This window comes from Pyrus communis, chromosome 13, assembly GCF_041283825.1.
Source record: "Pyrus communis isolate YQ-2024b chromosome 13, ASM4128382v1, whole genome shotgun sequence".
Classification (NCBI taxonomy): Eukaryota; Viridiplantae; Streptophyta; class Magnoliopsida; order Rosales; family Rosaceae; genus Pyrus; species Pyrus communis.
The window spans coordinates 3,118,092-3,133,503 of NC_142577.1; the positions used below are offsets into that span (position 1 = coordinate 3,118,092).

At 37.2% G+C, this 15,412-nt stretch overlaps 2 protein-coding genes across 2 annotated transcripts; both read left to right on the forward strand.

Annotated features, from left to right (window-relative positions):
• The first annotated feature begins 1,254 nt into the window (after positions 1 to 1,254).
• LOC137737914 (mitochondrial import receptor subunit TOM40-1) lies at positions 1,255 to 9,221 on the forward strand. Its single transcript, XM_068477497.2, has 11 exons — positions 1,255 to 1,635; positions 1,956 to 2,037; positions 2,132 to 2,231; positions 2,323 to 2,418; positions 2,531 to 2,581; positions 5,124 to 5,189; positions 6,523 to 6,624; positions 7,861 to 7,929; positions 8,039 to 8,122; positions 8,694 to 8,789; positions 8,892 to 9,221. The coding sequence occupies exons 1-11, from the start codon at positions 1,506 to 1,508 to the stop codon at positions 8,946 to 8,948; spliced, it is 933 nt and encodes a 310-aa protein (XP_068333598.1). The 5' UTR covers positions 1,255 to 1,505; the 3' UTR covers positions 8,949 to 9,221.
• Positions 9,222 to 10,991: 1,770 nt separating this feature from the next.
• Positions 10,992 to 15,021, forward strand: LOC148691593 (uncharacterized). Its single transcript, XM_088682915.1, has 5 exons — positions 10,992 to 11,888; positions 12,045 to 12,263; positions 12,378 to 12,455; positions 13,149 to 14,320; positions 14,610 to 15,021. The coding sequence occupies exons 1-5, from the start codon at positions 10,992 to 10,994 to the stop codon at positions 15,019 to 15,021; spliced, it is 2,778 nt and encodes a 925-aa protein (XP_088539041.1).
• The last annotated feature ends 391 nt before the right edge of the window (positions 15,022 to 15,412 follow it).

The following is a 15,412-nucleotide window of genomic DNA, read 5'->3' on the forward strand; positions in this document are numbered from 1 at the left end:
ACCATTCTACCTATTGGGAAGTTCTCGCGTGAATTCCTAGAAACAAAACCGTGAGGGTGTGGCTAGGGCCCAAAACGGACAATATCATACTACGGCGGAACCGGGACTAGGATGTGACACATTCGGTAGACTCTAGCCGAATTGAGTCTATACGTTTGGGCTCCATTATATTACTGCATAGCAGCCTAACTTAACTGCAAATTAGCGGGCCAGGGAAGGAGGGCAAAGCCCAACAACGATAGGCTTGCTAGCTTTGGGCAGTGGTGAGAAAGGAAGCCCAGCTTTCGCTGGCTTCTGGTTGACGCAATGCAAGCCCAGCAAGCAATGGCTTGCTGGCTAATTTGGGGCGAGGGCACAGACAAGCCTAGCATAGGCTGGCTTGGTCTGGTGCAGGATGGACCATGAGAAAGCCTAGCAAACAAATGTTGGTATGCTGTTTTATAGGGCTACAGGCCCATCAACTTTCAAAACCCCAGGCCGTGGCTCATCCGAATATTTCCCAAGGATTTTAAATTCTTGTTCAAAATTTATAGGTTTGAAAAATCCTAATTGCTTCTAATTTCTTTTGATTCTTTGGCTCACATATTCCACATAGCAAAAATTGCGTAATGCATGAATGTGTGTGTATATATATATATTGACAAATATATGAAATATATATATCGGAAGGTAAATATAAATATAGAGGGTTCATGCATCATGAGAATGTTTTCATACTTCATGGTCGTTTCAAATATCTTAATTTATTTCAAAAGAACTTGATTGGCAGAAAACAACTAAGCCTTTGAATTAACAGAAACTCCTTCTCTGAAAGCTGGAATTGCATCTCCAATGGGTTGTATCACGTTCAACAAAGAAAAATTAAATTGAATCAATAACATGTAGATCAATTCAATAAAATAATAAATTAATCATAAAAAGAATGATTAAAACGTAATACTCTTTTGATTGAAGATCAAACTCTCTTTAGCGCAACATCAATAGTATGCTGATAATGTGTTATAGGCATAATTTACTGAACAATTATGGAGGTCATAAAGAGAGAGGGGGTGCGGCACATATAGAGAAGAAAGAGATGTATAATTGTAAGCTATGTTATCTCAATCCATTGTGCCTTTATTTATAGTAGTAGGAAAGATTAATTCCTTACCCTAATAGAATTACAACTCTAATAGGATAATATCTAATCCTAGATAATATTTCAAGATATCCTTAGACACACTAGGATTTAGACAACCACATCGCTAATGTAATAGGATTGCACCAACGGCCCATTTGATTCCTCAACCCAACAACCCGCTGCTCTCACTAGGGTTTTAGACTATTAGTTTTTCATCGTAGTGTTCCGGACTTTGGAGGTTTTGCCGCTCGAAGCCCTCCAGTTGCTGCAGAGGCTCTTCTCTCTTATTTGATCCGAATCGTCGAGAGCCATTCTTCCCCCTTCTCCACCCGATACCCTCCGAGTTTTGTTGCCGACCGAAGGCAGAGCATAAACAGCACTAACAATGGCGGGCCTCGTTCCTCCCCCTCCAACCGCGGCTGATACGATTCCGAAGCCGAAAGAGGATGAGAAAGTGGATTACTTGAATCTTCCTTGCCCTATTCCCTATGAGGAGATCCACCGTGAAGCTCTCAGTCAGTCTCTCTCTCTGTTCCCCCCTTTTTTGTTTCATTTTTCTCTCTCTAGTTTACACTGATTTGTTCTTTAATTTGAAAAGTATGTGGATTTGTGTTTATTCTTGTGAATTAATATGTTATATAACTTATATTTGAATTATGAATTCTCGGAGAAATATGAATGTATTAGGTCTTGTAACTATCATTTTTGTGTCTCATGTTACACAGCCCGATTTTAGAAATCGAATGGAATGGCTTTTTATTTTTGGGTTTACTTGGACAATAAAGAAGTGCTCCATTGTTGGGTTTAAGACGAGATTATTTGTGTGTGTATGCAGTGTCTTTAAAGCCTGAACTGTTTGAAGGGATGCGCTTTGATTTTACTAAAGGACTCAATCAGAGATTCTCACTCAGTCACAGGTCTGACCGGACTTCCAATTCATTCCCATCATCATTCTATTTAATCCTTAGTATTTAGACACTGATCTGAATCATAACGCTCCTATGCCATCAGCGTGTTCATGGGACCTACGGAGATTCCTTCACAATCTCCTGAAACTATTAAAATTCCCACTGCTCACTATGAGTTTGGTGCCAACTTTATAGATCCAAAGGTAACTAACCGTCTTATGATATTAGTCATCTGGGAACTTTTCTATGACAAGCTGAATTTAAATTCTCACTTAAATATTTGGTGTCATGCAGTTGATGCTTTTTGGGAGAATGATGACTGATGGAAGGCTTAATGCAAGAGTAAAGTGCGATTTATCTGAGAATCTTACTTTGAAGGCCAATTCTCAGGTGATTTAAAAGACTGTTGAAGAACTTTTATCTCTTTTTTTAATTTCAGAGTTTGTGCAGATAATCTGTAATGTCTAAGCTAGTTAGTTAACTTCTCTGTGCTTCTTTCCAGCTTACCAATGAGCCTCACATGTCACATGGCATGGTCAATTTTGATTACAAGGTAAGACGTTGACTTTGGAATATCTTTCAGTTACTTTTCTTTTTATATAATGGTGTTCCAACCAGGAAGAGGTTAAACTTCTCTCTGAAACAAATTACATGCATTGCAGTCATTGTGAAAGAACTTTTATATAGCTATTTTAACTTTTAAGTACCTGTTTGGGACAACATTTTGAGCAATGTAGAAGTTTTTCTGTAGTAAAGGCGCTTTTTCGTGTTTCCATGTTTTGCTGCACTCAAAAGAAAACTTCCTGTTGGGTCATGCAAAAGCTAAAAACTGCTTGTGAAAGAAAATGAGACAGTTGTATTAAATCTAGCTAAGAACTTTTTGTGGAGAACCATTAAGTTGTAGGCTTTATAGCAGAGAAACATCTTATGGTGGATGCAGTTACCCTCTTTAATAACTTTTTGTGGAGAACCATTAAGTTCCTTGTAATTTTAATTTAATTTCATCAATCCCTTTTTACTTTTGAACAATAATCAGTAATATGGATGGCTAGTTGGTTGGTTTCAAAAATTGTTGCTTGATGGTTTATTGGGTCGAATTAGTTTTTATTTTCTTGCTGTCTGGTAGTTGGTAGTGTGGATAGTATGAGATTTTGGGAAGAATTTGGGTGGGTGAATTTAATTTTAGAAGCTTGTCTCCTTGGTTGTTAATTTTATTGTTGTCCAGGTAGGCAGGTACCATAATGGAACCATTTAGCCTTCATTTGACATATCTATTCTGGTGAATTGGGATTTTGGTTTTAGACTTTTAGGAGGTACTTCATGAGGTGGAGGTTGAGGAATTATCTTCTTTCCTGGTTGTTTTGCAAAAGGGTAGGTTTCGGATGCTAGAGTAGATTCAAGAAGATTGAATCTGGATCTTCAGCTTCCTACTTGTATGTCTTATTTGGAACTTAGTTTCACTATGACACAATGCTAGAATTTCTACCAGCAGGAAGGGGAAGCTGATTTTGCTCGTGGTAGGGTTAACATGTGCAATTTAATTCAAAGACAAGCAAATTGATGTATTTCAATTTTCTTCTCATTGGTTCATTTTTGTATAAGCAGGGTGAGGAGTGCTGATGATATACGTGTTCTCTGTCCAGTATCTCTAAGATTATTGCAGAATATATTCAGGGAGGTCAGTGAGTCGGGTGGTTACAGCAGGTTTTTATCCGCTGTTAAGTGATAAGGCTTAAAGCCCTTTGAGAATTTATTGTGCTGGTAAGTCAAGGAGGTTCTAGGAGTATATAGGGGTTTGTGAATGACCATGGCGGATCCATATAGGGACCCGGGTGGTCCCGGGACCCTTCGGAAGCCCAAAGAAACACTTATGATCAACCTTTGCGACCCTCCAACAATTTGGGCAAGTGCAGTGGAGAGGCTTGTTGCCTCCATGGATGTGCTGGCAGCAGTGCTTATAACAAAGAAGACGAAGAGGTTTTTAATTTTTGTTTTAAAAGACCTAGCCAAGACAACAGCGTTTTTAAGCTAGGTCATTATAAAAAATTTAAAAACTAAAATATCTCTGTTTTCTCTATAGGGCTCGAGAACCAGTCTTTTCCAGTATCCCCAAATTATATTTAACAACTCCCAGCCCCAATCGTCGCAACCTTCCAACTTTAAACCCAAGTTACCCTATTCCCCACCACCCACCACCAGTTGTCGTTCCACTGCCCTTTAGCTGCCTAATTTTATTTCTTCCAAATTCATATAAGTTTTTTAATACTAGACTCTAGTCCCAACACCCAATTAATAATATATATGTTACATTAACAAATTTTATCTTTGTGGAGTCACTAATTGTGTTATGTTGCTGAGGAGAATTCGACGGTTTTATTACATTTGAGATTAATCTTGATTTATTCAATGAACCAAAATTACCAAATTTAATAGAAATAGTGATATGGAACCAAATTAGTGTAAGATTTTTTTTGAACTTTTATGTTGGGACCCCCCGATCTTGAAATTCTGGATCCGCCATTGAACAGAGTTAGGTTTTGGGATTTGATTTGGTCATCTGTTCAGTTGAATTTAGGGGGTGTTCTTTTCTACTCATCTTCTAGATTGGATGGTAGTTGTGCCTTAGTTGCTTCTTAATCTAGTTTTATTTAAATTTTACAAGTTATATGTAGTAAAGTAGGTCTGGTGTTTTGCTTTCAATTTGGACTTCTCCACAGTATTAAAAAAATACCAGGATTTTAAGGATAGCTATTAGAATTTGATTGGAATGACCTTTGATCTGCTTTAGGGATTAAGCGCAAGGGCTTTAAGAAGAAATGATTTAGACTTCCTTTCCTCCTCCCATCTGTTTACTTTTCCTCATTTTTTCAACAACTGGAACTCAATACACATGGGGGTGACCAAATGATGTGGTACTTTCTATTTGAAAACATTGTCCAATGTATATGGAGTTAATGCTCTTTTATTTGTTTTTAAATAACATGATTATTTATTATTTTTTGTTCTGTATTTTGAGCTAACCACTTTGGTATTAATTTTCTAATAATCTTTCTGTACTTATATGGCTTTACCCAACATTGACTTCCTCTGTACAGGGCAAAGATTACAGGTCACAGTTTCAACTAGGAAATGGTGCATTGTTTGGAGCAAACTACATTCAGGTAAAATATTGGATACCGTATTCTCTGTTTAACCTTTTCATTAGTTTATGACAAAAGAAAAGTTCTTTTCACAATAATTCTTATTGTTGTACACTCTAACTCTACATGTATTAATCAGCACAAAATGGATTCTATAAGTTTCCTTTACGTGAGAGGGTTCATTATTTGCTTCCCTTCTAGGCTTCTGTATCTTCGAATTTCTGGATAACTTATTTTCTTGTCATGTGTTAATTGGCAAAGATGCTATAGTTTAAATATTTGATAGGGTTTTTGTGTTTTGTTTCATGTAATGCTTTTTTCAGTTGGTGACTGAGCTGTTCTGTAATTGTTTTTGGGCTTGCCATCGGTGGATGCCTTTTCCATGGTTTCTGTAATATTTTTCATTTCTCTAAATTTCTGTGTTCTTTTCTTTCAGTTACAAAAGTTTATGTTTCTCTTAATGAAGAAAAAAGTTATTTTGATTTTTGCATGTGTTGCGTATTTCACAACATTTTGGGAGAGCACTTAATACAAAAAGACAGAAATGTATAATCTGTATTAATTATACTAAATATAATTTAACTATATGATGACCATATCTTTTTGCCAATTACTATTAACTGCTTGTTTTCCAGCATTTATTTTTCATTTCCTTCGTTTTCCCAGCTTTTATCATTTCTATGATTCTATTAAGATGTAGAAGCTGTTATTGGCACTCCATAAAGGTCATCCTGCTCTCCTCGCTTATAAATCCAAGGAAGAAATTGCTTCAAGTGAAGGATGACTTCTAGTGTGCCAATAACTGTTTCCTAAGATTTTGTCAAAACTCTTTTAGCTGTTAAAGCACTTGGATTTTATTTGAGCATGAACCAAAGGTAAATGGAGCAATAAAAGTAAGTATATAATATAATTACAGGAATGACTCAAAATTTATCGTCTTACTATTAGTAGTGACATGTATTATGAGTTACACTGGCATTTATTATGTATTCTCCATTGTTTTTCCCTGAAATTAATTGTTCCATTTTAATTCCTAGTGATAAGCATATTTTGTTGCCTTTATGTCAATGGCACACCCAGGGGATCATTTGGAAGTGCATTTAAAATGACCGAAAGAGCTTTTGGTGAAAATGTGTTTGGAACCAATCCTTTGTAAAAACGTAAGCGAATCTTGGAAAAGCACTTGAAGTGCATGCTTCTTCCAGGAAGCACTTCAAGTGCTTTTGGAACCCAAAAACATTTTCTTTAAAAGCGGTTTCAATCATTTTAAAAGCACTTCCAAATGAGCCCTAGTTCTCTCTATTGATTTACCTAGCGCATTTTACCAATCTTCAAAGTGCTTATTACTTTTCAGAGCGTGACGCCCCATCTGGCTTTGGGTGGTGAAGTTTTCTGGGCTGGTCAGCATCGGAAGTCTGGTATTGGCTATGCTGCTCGGTATAACACAGACAAGATGGTAAAGTCTTGAAGCCTTAAATTATAACTTCCTGGTTATCCGACATAATGTTTCATTGCTTCTGACTGTTGTTCACTCATTTATTCTTGTATGGAAACAAGATATTAGTTTGTTTGTTGCATTCTATGGCACCAGAAAGGCATCAAGATTTGTGCATGTAGAATGTATCTAAAGTTAGCTGTATGCTTGCTCACTCTTGTTTCTTTTTTCAAAAACCTTGTTTCATGCCACAATTTTAGGGTGAAGTAAGTCTTGGCCCATGATGTAGAGTTAAAACATCATGAACATTTATTGCAATGTTTCCTTTTGAAATTAATTTTATGAAACTCTTACCATTGTAAGGGTTGGTTCAAAAATGATGTTGAAATAATTGGAAATAAAGGAAACTAATGATATGACAGAACAATTGGAAATGAGGAATACTTTTTTTTTTTTTCAATAAACCAAATAATTGCTTACTAATAATTGGATGGGGTTGCAGGCTCATTGTCTCTATTGTAGAGGATATGTGGCTAAGATCCTCCACATTAAACATTGGACTAATGCTACTATTTTCATGTACCTTAGATCCACCATTTGAGTACCGCAGCTTTCCTTCTTTTTTGGTCTGAGGGTTGAGTACCGCAGGGCCCTGCTTTCCTTCTTTTTTTGGTCTGAGGGTCCTGCTTTCCTTGAGTGAAATATCTTTTTTTTTTAAATTATAAATATAAACTCTTCATCCAGGACCAGGAGAGAAGTAGCCCACTTCTGAAGGAAAAAAAAACCTCATAACTGCAGTAACTCCCTAATTCTTAGAGGAAGCTTCAAAGCAAAACAGAAAGCAAGGGTTACAAAACATTGTGAATGGTCTTCATAATCATCTTAGGTACTATTTCAAGCGAGACCTGCCCGTTCTATGAACAAAGGTGATATAGGGTTATAGGAAATTAAGCCCCAAACTGTTGAACCTTCAAAGGTCAACCTCAGCTTATTGAACATAAGGAGTATGGTAACCGTTGTATGACCGGGCAACTCTTAAACAAACTCCACTACATTTGTTTTCATATGAGATTTCCTGTGTATGACTGGGCAACTCTAAAACATATTCCGCTGGATTTTGTTTTCATATGAGATCTCCTCTGTATGACTGGGCAACTATAAAACAAACTGTACTGGGTTTTGTTTTCATACGAGATTTTGACTCAAGTAACTGTTGAGTGATTCATACCCTAATCCAACTTTTCTTTGCACCCCCAGGTTGCCACAGGGCAAGTCGCTAGTACCGGAATGGTTGCTCTTAGCTATGTACAAAAGGTGTCTGATAAGGTGAGAAAAGTTTATCTATTTTAACCTTTTATATTGTTGGATATCTTGATGGAGTTTTCCTTTTTTATGGTTTCTCCGAAGTCTTTCTTACAGTCTTTCTTTCTTGTAGGTTTCTCTTGCATCAGATTTCATGTACAACTACATGTCAAGAGATGTCACGGCTAGTTTTGGTTATGATTACATTCTTCGACAGGTAGCTTTCGTATTTTAATGTCCAAATATTCATGAATCATTATAATGGTGTAGTGGGAGATGTATAAATCAATGATTCCTATTTCATTGCAATAAATAGACAATCTCTTTTTCTTCTTATGTTGTGATCTTACTAGTAGATGAACATTTTAGGGTTTAAGTTACACAACCAGTGGTATCGGATTGCTGCTGGAGTATGTTACCACCTAGTAGGTGAACAGTTTCATGAAACATGATTTCTTGGACATTGTGGCCTGTTTAATTCTGTGCGGACCTTGATCCAGATTCAGGTTCAGTCTGGCATCATAAGATTGTTATGTATATACGCAGTGTATCCATGCAATACACAAAAAATGCTGCCTTGTCTTTTGAAAACCTATATATGGATTTTTTTCCTCGGTGTTCTATTGCACTGATACAAAACCCAGTTCATGTCTCATCATGAATTTTGTTTGTGCCCTTTGTCGTGATGGCGTCAAGGAGGATTGTATGCTTACCTAATTTGTGTTGGTAAATCAAATATGAATTTTTAAGCATTGACTGTTCTTGGCTAACTTTTATCATTGTTGCAGTGCCGTCTTAGAGGAAAGATTGATTCCAATGGCACCGTAGCTGCATTTTTGGAAGAGCGACTAAATATGGGTCTTAATTTTGTTCTTTCTGCAGAGGTGAGGATTTAGCAATGTTGTGTGTGCCCTTCTTCCTCTTCTCAATTAGGTGGACTTTTTTTTGCCACTTCTTTGTCAAGTACTAAAATATACGCCTTGCAGATTGATCACAGAAAGAAAGACTACAAATTCGGGTTTGGATTGACTGTCGGGGAGTAAAGTGCAGTACCAATGCTGTTTCGTCATTCTTGCGGGCAAGGTATCTCTTTATTTTTCCATTCGAGTTGAACTAGAGATCCCTGTATACTTAATCCCGGGTAACATTATCACAGGGTGGGATCAGTTGAGCCCGTTTTAGTGGCCGGTTTCTGTTTGGAGTCCCCTTTATTTCAGTTAAGAGTTGTAGAATAAGATTTCTAAATAATTCAAATTGTATTTATAATCACAACATTAACCTTTGTTCGAAAAAAGAAACTTTATTTCTTGAACGAATCTGATGATCCTCTACCACAGTTTCTTCAGTTTCCCCCTCCTCTTGTTCAAAATTGTTGATTAATTTGTATGACCAACGGGGAACTTTTTTATTAATCCACATAATCTTGTGGTTGCAACTTCTTTTTTACTTGCACATGATTTTGCAAAGTCATCCATGTTACACGACCACCTTATATTTTGTCCTTGAGAATCATTTCATACTCCTTTTTCTTGAAACAACGAATCATTTCATACTTGGAACATTCTGAAAAGTTGGCTACCTATATGAGCTTCTAGCTAAAGTTTAGCCAAGTCCATGCAAATTTATCCATATTTATCATGCCAAGCCATGTTACGATATTAACATCATACATAAATCACGCCTGCTAAAGGGGGCGCAAGTCATATATATATATATATATATATATATATATATATATATATATATATATCAGGGCTTGAAAGTGAATCGTGGTTTGAATGGTTACAGAAGTTTATTGGACTACGTGAAGCTAAGGTTATGGAAGATTGGGCTACTTGGAAGCACCAAAAGTTCAAGCCCATAGTTTTGAGTTTCACATAGGATAGTCTAATGGAATAGACCAAGTAGCCCCTTCCCTTGCAAACCAAATAGGACACTTACAAAACAGCCAAAACCAAAAGCTGAGCTGCCTAGAGAATCATGTTCAAACATAGAGTTGTGCGCTTCATTAAGGAGAGAAGTGATCTTTCCCTTCCAAGCTTATACAGTAAAACAAGGAGCGTTGCCAAAAGAGAAGTATTTGGAAATCGACTATGGATTTTTGCAATTGCTCTACACATTAACCACAAGAAATTTATTTAATCGATTTTTTTATTTTTATGGATTTTTGCATTTATCATCTTACGAGAATAGAGTACAGTATAGATCAACCAGAAGAGGTATGTGTTAACTGAAGCAGCCACTGTTGACTAAAGAATTAGGAAATCAGACATGAAATCCCTTGTAATTAACAGAGTAGTTGTAAGCAGTAAATTTAGATATAGGCAGTAGTTTCATAGCAGTTTTTTATGACTTCTTGTACTGGTTTCATACCTGATCATCATTGCTTGTATACCTATATAAATCCTCCGATTGGGAGATGAATATATCAAGAAATTAACTCTATTTTGGCATGGTATCAAAGCCATTCTAATCCAAAGGAAGAGTTTCTATTCTGATTAACCTACTGGCACTACTGCCATCTACCCCATAAGACCTACAGAATAGCAGGCCTTTTACTTTCATACCAATCCAATCTCTCTTTTTGTCCATATCTGCCAACATCACTACCCATATTGAGCTTGTTAACCATATACATTACGCTGCATCTCTACCCATCTTCTGTCCATTTGCAATATCTCCACGAACCATAAAACTTTCCAAAAAACAAAAAAAAATTTAAATACTACCCCATGCCCTATAAACCATACCTGTTGGAATCACCCAACAAACCCGTGTCGTTGCCTCTTCCTCCTTGCATTTTGTTCCTGCATCTCTCTCTGTGAGACTGGCTCTCTCTTGTTTCAATAAAGAGAATTCATTGCAGTAGTAATGGGTGACTCCAAGACCACTGTTTCAGTTGCTGTTACACAAAATGATATGTCTCTGCATATCACCCTAGACAAGTTGGATGGGTCCAACTATTCCTCGTGAGAGGCAAATGGTCTTATGTCAGTGGAAAAAAGAAAGCACCAGCAGAAGCAGATGCATCGTATGCTATATGGGAGGAAGAGAATGCCATGGTTTAATCTTGGCTTCTCTACTCCATGACCAGAGATTTGTGGGCCATTTTTCTCCGACTCTCTATTGCAAAAGATGTTTGGTATGATGTTACCCAAACTTACTTGATTGAAAAAGATGCATCAAAATTATATGAACTTCATCGTCAAGCACCCGCGACTCGCCAGAATGGTGAGCCTTTATTTGCATATTATCTTAAACTTCATCAAACATGGCAAGAAATAGATTTCTTGCGTCCTGGAAAATTGAAATGTGCTGATGATGTTGCTGCTCGAGAGACAGAAATTTCAGAAGAAAGATTGTATGATTTTCTGGCTGGCCTTGATCCTCATTTAGATCATGTTCATAGTCAAGTTTTGACTCAAACACCTTTGCCATCTGTTCGTGCTGCTTATGCTCTTGTGAATGCTGAAGCAAGTAGGCAAACCATTATGTTGGTTGGCCCACAAGTGGAAGGATCAGCCATGGTAGCTGCTCCGTCTCGATTTCCTCGTGGAGTCTCAAATTCTCGATCAAGTGGATCTAAAGTTACTGATACAAGGAAGTGTACTCATTGTGACAAGGATAAGCATACCAGAGACACTTGTTTTAAGTTGCATGGATATCCTGATTGGTGGGTTCAAAAGAAGGAAAATGAAAAGAAAAGCATTGTTGGATCACAAGCACACTTGACTACACCAACGCCTTTCGTGCCTCGAGTAGATCAATCTGCCCACTCAATTTCTCTTACTACTGCTTCCACCTCCTTAGTCAACTCATGTAACTTTGGTTTTGCTTTGAACACCACATTTGATGCTCCAAATAAACCGTGGATCATTGATTCAGGGGCTTCTAACCATATGACCAATAACTCTTCATGGTTTGCTTCTCACACTACTCCACCTTTAAATACCGTTAAAGTTGCTAATGGTATTTCCACTCCAGTGCTTGGAGCAGGCTCCATCTCATTAACACCATGCCTATCTCTCTCATTTGTTTTACATGTTCATAATCTTTCTCACAATTTGCTTTCCATTGGTAAACTTACAAATCAACTAAACTGTCTTGCCATCTTTTCTCCTACTCATTGTTGGTTTCAGGATATTCGAACGAAAGCATTGATTGGTCATGGTAGAGAAAGGGGAGGTCTATACTACTTGGACTTACCACCAAATTGTGAGAAGACAAGTTACAGTTGTCAAGTGGAAGCTAAACAATTTGAAGCTTCTGAAAAAATTTGGTTATGGCACAAAAGATTGGGAGATCCTTCCTTGCAGTACCTGCAATATCTATTCCCTTCTTTATTTTCTAAAGTCAAGGTTTCTAATTTCCATTGTGAAACTTGCATCTTTTCTAAAAATCATCATGTCTCATTTCCTTTAAGTTCCAATAAAAGTGATGTTCCTTTCTCTCTCATTCATTCTGATGTTTAGGGACCATTTCATAATCCTACTTATACTGGTGCTAAATACCGTGTCTCTTCCATTGATGACTACACTCGAGTTTCTTGGGTATACTTACTAAAAAGTAAGAGTGTGGTTATATCGATTTTTCCAATCTTTCATCAAATGATTCAAACCCAATTTAATGCTAAAATTCAAGTTGTTCGATCTAACAATGGGAAAGAGTATTTGAATTATGGACTTGGAACATTTTTTCAACAACAAGGTACCATTCATCAAACATCTTGTCCACATACTCCTCAACAGAACGGTATAGCAAAATGTAAAAATCGTCACCTCTTGGATGTGGCTCGATCTATGCATGTTCCTAAATGTTTTTGGGGTGATGCCATTCACACAACGGTTATTCTTATCAACCGAATGCCATCACGTGTTCTACAATTTCAAACACCTATCCAAACCCTTTCCCAATATCATTCTCTTCCTTCACTCCTTCATATTCCTCCAAAAGTGTTTGGTTGTGCCTGCTATGTTCACGTCCACATGCAAAATTGTGATAAGTTGGATCCTCGAGCCATCAAATGTATGTTTATTGGCTATTCTGCTACTCAGAAAGGGTATTGATGTTACTATCCTCCCAATGGGAAAATCTTTGTCTCTATGGATGTTACCTTTCAAGAACAAGAGGCTTATTTTTCAGAGGGAGATTCGGCCACTTCTCTTCAGGGGGAGATAGGGAGTAAGGAGGAAGAGCAGTTGCCACTTGACATTGGTGGTATGCATTTTTTGGATGAACACTAGTCTGATGCCGGTGATGGTGCAAATTTGCCTAATGATGATGCAAAGAGTGGAAAAATATTGAAGGTGTATGAGAGGACAAGAAAAAGGGGAGATAAAGGAAAAGAAAAAGAAAAAGTGGATGATGAGATAGACCACCCACAAATAAATCCCCTCATTGACCAACTCTCTGACCAATCAGCTACTACTCATATGAATTATCCTGAGGTAACCACTCACTCTCCTTCTCTTCAGCCTACTATATTTGATGAGTCCAATCATGAGATTCCATTAAGTGCTGATCCAAATGATTCAAATGAACCACATCATGAGTCTCAGGGTTCTCGTTATCCTATTCGAGAAAATCGACGGATACCCCCTGTTCGTTATGGTCATTCTTCTACAAAGGGTATTCAATATCCTATATCTAATTTTATTTCATCTCATCGCTTGTCAAACTCTTATATAGCTTTTGCAAACCAATTGTCATTAGTCTCAATTCCTAATAAGTTACAGGATGCTCTTAAAAATCCAAAATGGAAAAAAGCTATGATTGAAGAGATGGAAGCTATTCGAAAAAACTCCACTTGGGAACTGGTTAAACTTCTTGAAGACAAGAAACCTATTGGGTGTGGATGGGTGTTCATAGTAAAGCATAAAGTTAATGGTTCAGTGGAGAGGTACAAGGCTAGATTGGTAGCCAAAGGTTATACTCAAACCTATGACATTGATTATCAGGAGACATTTGCTCCGATAGTGAAGATCAACACTATTAGGGTTCTTATGTCATTGGCAGCTAATCTAGGGTGGCCTTTAGGACAGTTTGATGTGAAAAAAGCATTTTTACATGGAGACTTGGATGAAGAGGTATACATGGATCTTCCTCCTGGATTCACTACCACTTGCGATATTGGCAAAATATGCAGGTTGAGAAAGTCCTTGTATGGATTGAAGCAATCACCAAGGGCATGGTTTGGCAGGTTCGCTCAATCGATGAGAAATTATAGGTTCAAGCAAACTCAAGCTGACCATACCTTATTTCTTAAGCATGATAGAGGTAAACTTACAGCTTTAATTGTTTATGTGGATGATATGGTGGTTATAGGTAATGATGTCGAGGAAATTCAAAAACTTCAAAAGTATCTAGCCAAGGAATTTGAAATGAAGGACTTGGGGTATTCTGAAATATTTCTTGGGTATTGAAGTTGCAAGATCAAAGCATGGCATTTTTCTTTCTCAAAAGAAATATGTTATAGACTTATTAACTGAGACTGGGATGTTAGCTTGTAAACCTGCAGACACACTAATTGAGCAAAACCATAGATTGGGAGACTATCCTGATCAAGTTTCAGCTGACAAGGAAAGATACCAAAGATTAGTTGGGAGGTTGACATGACCTGACATAGCCTATGCTGTAAGTAAGGTGAGTCAATTTATGCATAGGCCAAGTGAAGCCCACATGGATGTTGTACAACGCATTCTCAGGTATTTGAAGTCTGCTTCTGGAAAAGGCTTGATGTTTTCCAATCATGGACCTCAAGAAGTTGAAGGATACACTTACACAGATTGGGCTGGGTCAGTAACTGATCGCAGATTGACTTCTGGATATTTTACATTTGTTGGAGGAAATCTAGTTACTTGGCGTAGTAAGAAGCAACAATTAGTGGCTAGATCCAATGATGAAGCTGAATTTAGAGGTATGGCACACGGTGTGCTAGAATTGTTATGGCTCAAGATTTTGTTGAGAGAATTGGGTTTCAATTCTACAAAGCCATCAAATCTTTATTGTGATAACAAAGCTACCATTAGCATTGCTCATAATCCAGTTCAACATGATCGTACTAAACATGTTGAAGTGGATAGGCACTTTATTAAGGAAAGGTTGGTTGAAGAGTGATGACCAGCTAGCAGATATTTTAACAAAGGCAATGTCAAGTAGGATTTTCCATCTTTCACTCAGCAAGTTGGGCATTCGAGATATTTATGCACCAACTTGAGGAGGAGTGTTAACTGAAGCAGCCATTGTTGACTAAAGAATTAGGAAATCAGACATGAAATCCATTGTAATTAATAGAGTAGTTGTAAGCAATAAATTTAGATACAGGTAGTAGTTTCATAGCAGTTTTTTTTATGACTTCTTGTACTGGTTTCATACCTGATCATCATTGCTTGTATTCCTATATAAATCCTCCGATTGGGAGATGAATATATCAAGAAATTAACTCTATTTTGGCAGTATGCATAAAAGTATTTGGCCCAAGGAGGAATCCTATGGGAAATATCCATCA

What these genes read in the sequence shown, in the direction of transcription:
- LOC137737914 (XM_068477497.2), top strand. Translation starts at nt 1,506, where the DNA reads ATGGCGGGCCTCGTTCCTCCCCCTCCAACCGCGGCTGATACGATTCCG. An exon ending in AGATTCTCACTCAGTCACAG is followed by an intron (nt 2,038 to 2,131) that starts GTCTGACCGGAC and finishes CTATGCCATCAG; the next exon opens with CGTGTTCATGGGACCTACGG. An exon ending in TGGTCAATTTTGATTACAAG is followed by an intron (nt 2,582 to 5,123) that starts GTAAGACGTTGA and finishes TCCTCTGTACAG; the next exon opens with GGCAAAGATTACAGGTCACA.
- LOC148691593 (XM_088682915.1), top strand. Translation starts at nt 10,992, where the DNA reads ATGACCAGAGATTTGTGGGCCATTTTTCTCCGACTCTCTATTGCAAAA. An exon ending in ACTACACTCGAGTTTCTTGG is followed by an intron (nt 12,456 to 13,148) that starts GTATACTTACTA and finishes GATGAACACTAG; the next exon opens with TCTGATGCCGGTGATGGTGC. An exon ending in TATTCTGAAATATTTCTTGG is followed by an intron (nt 14,321 to 14,609) that starts GTATTGAAGTTG and finishes ACGCATTCTCAG; the next exon opens with GTATTTGAAGTCTGCTTCTG.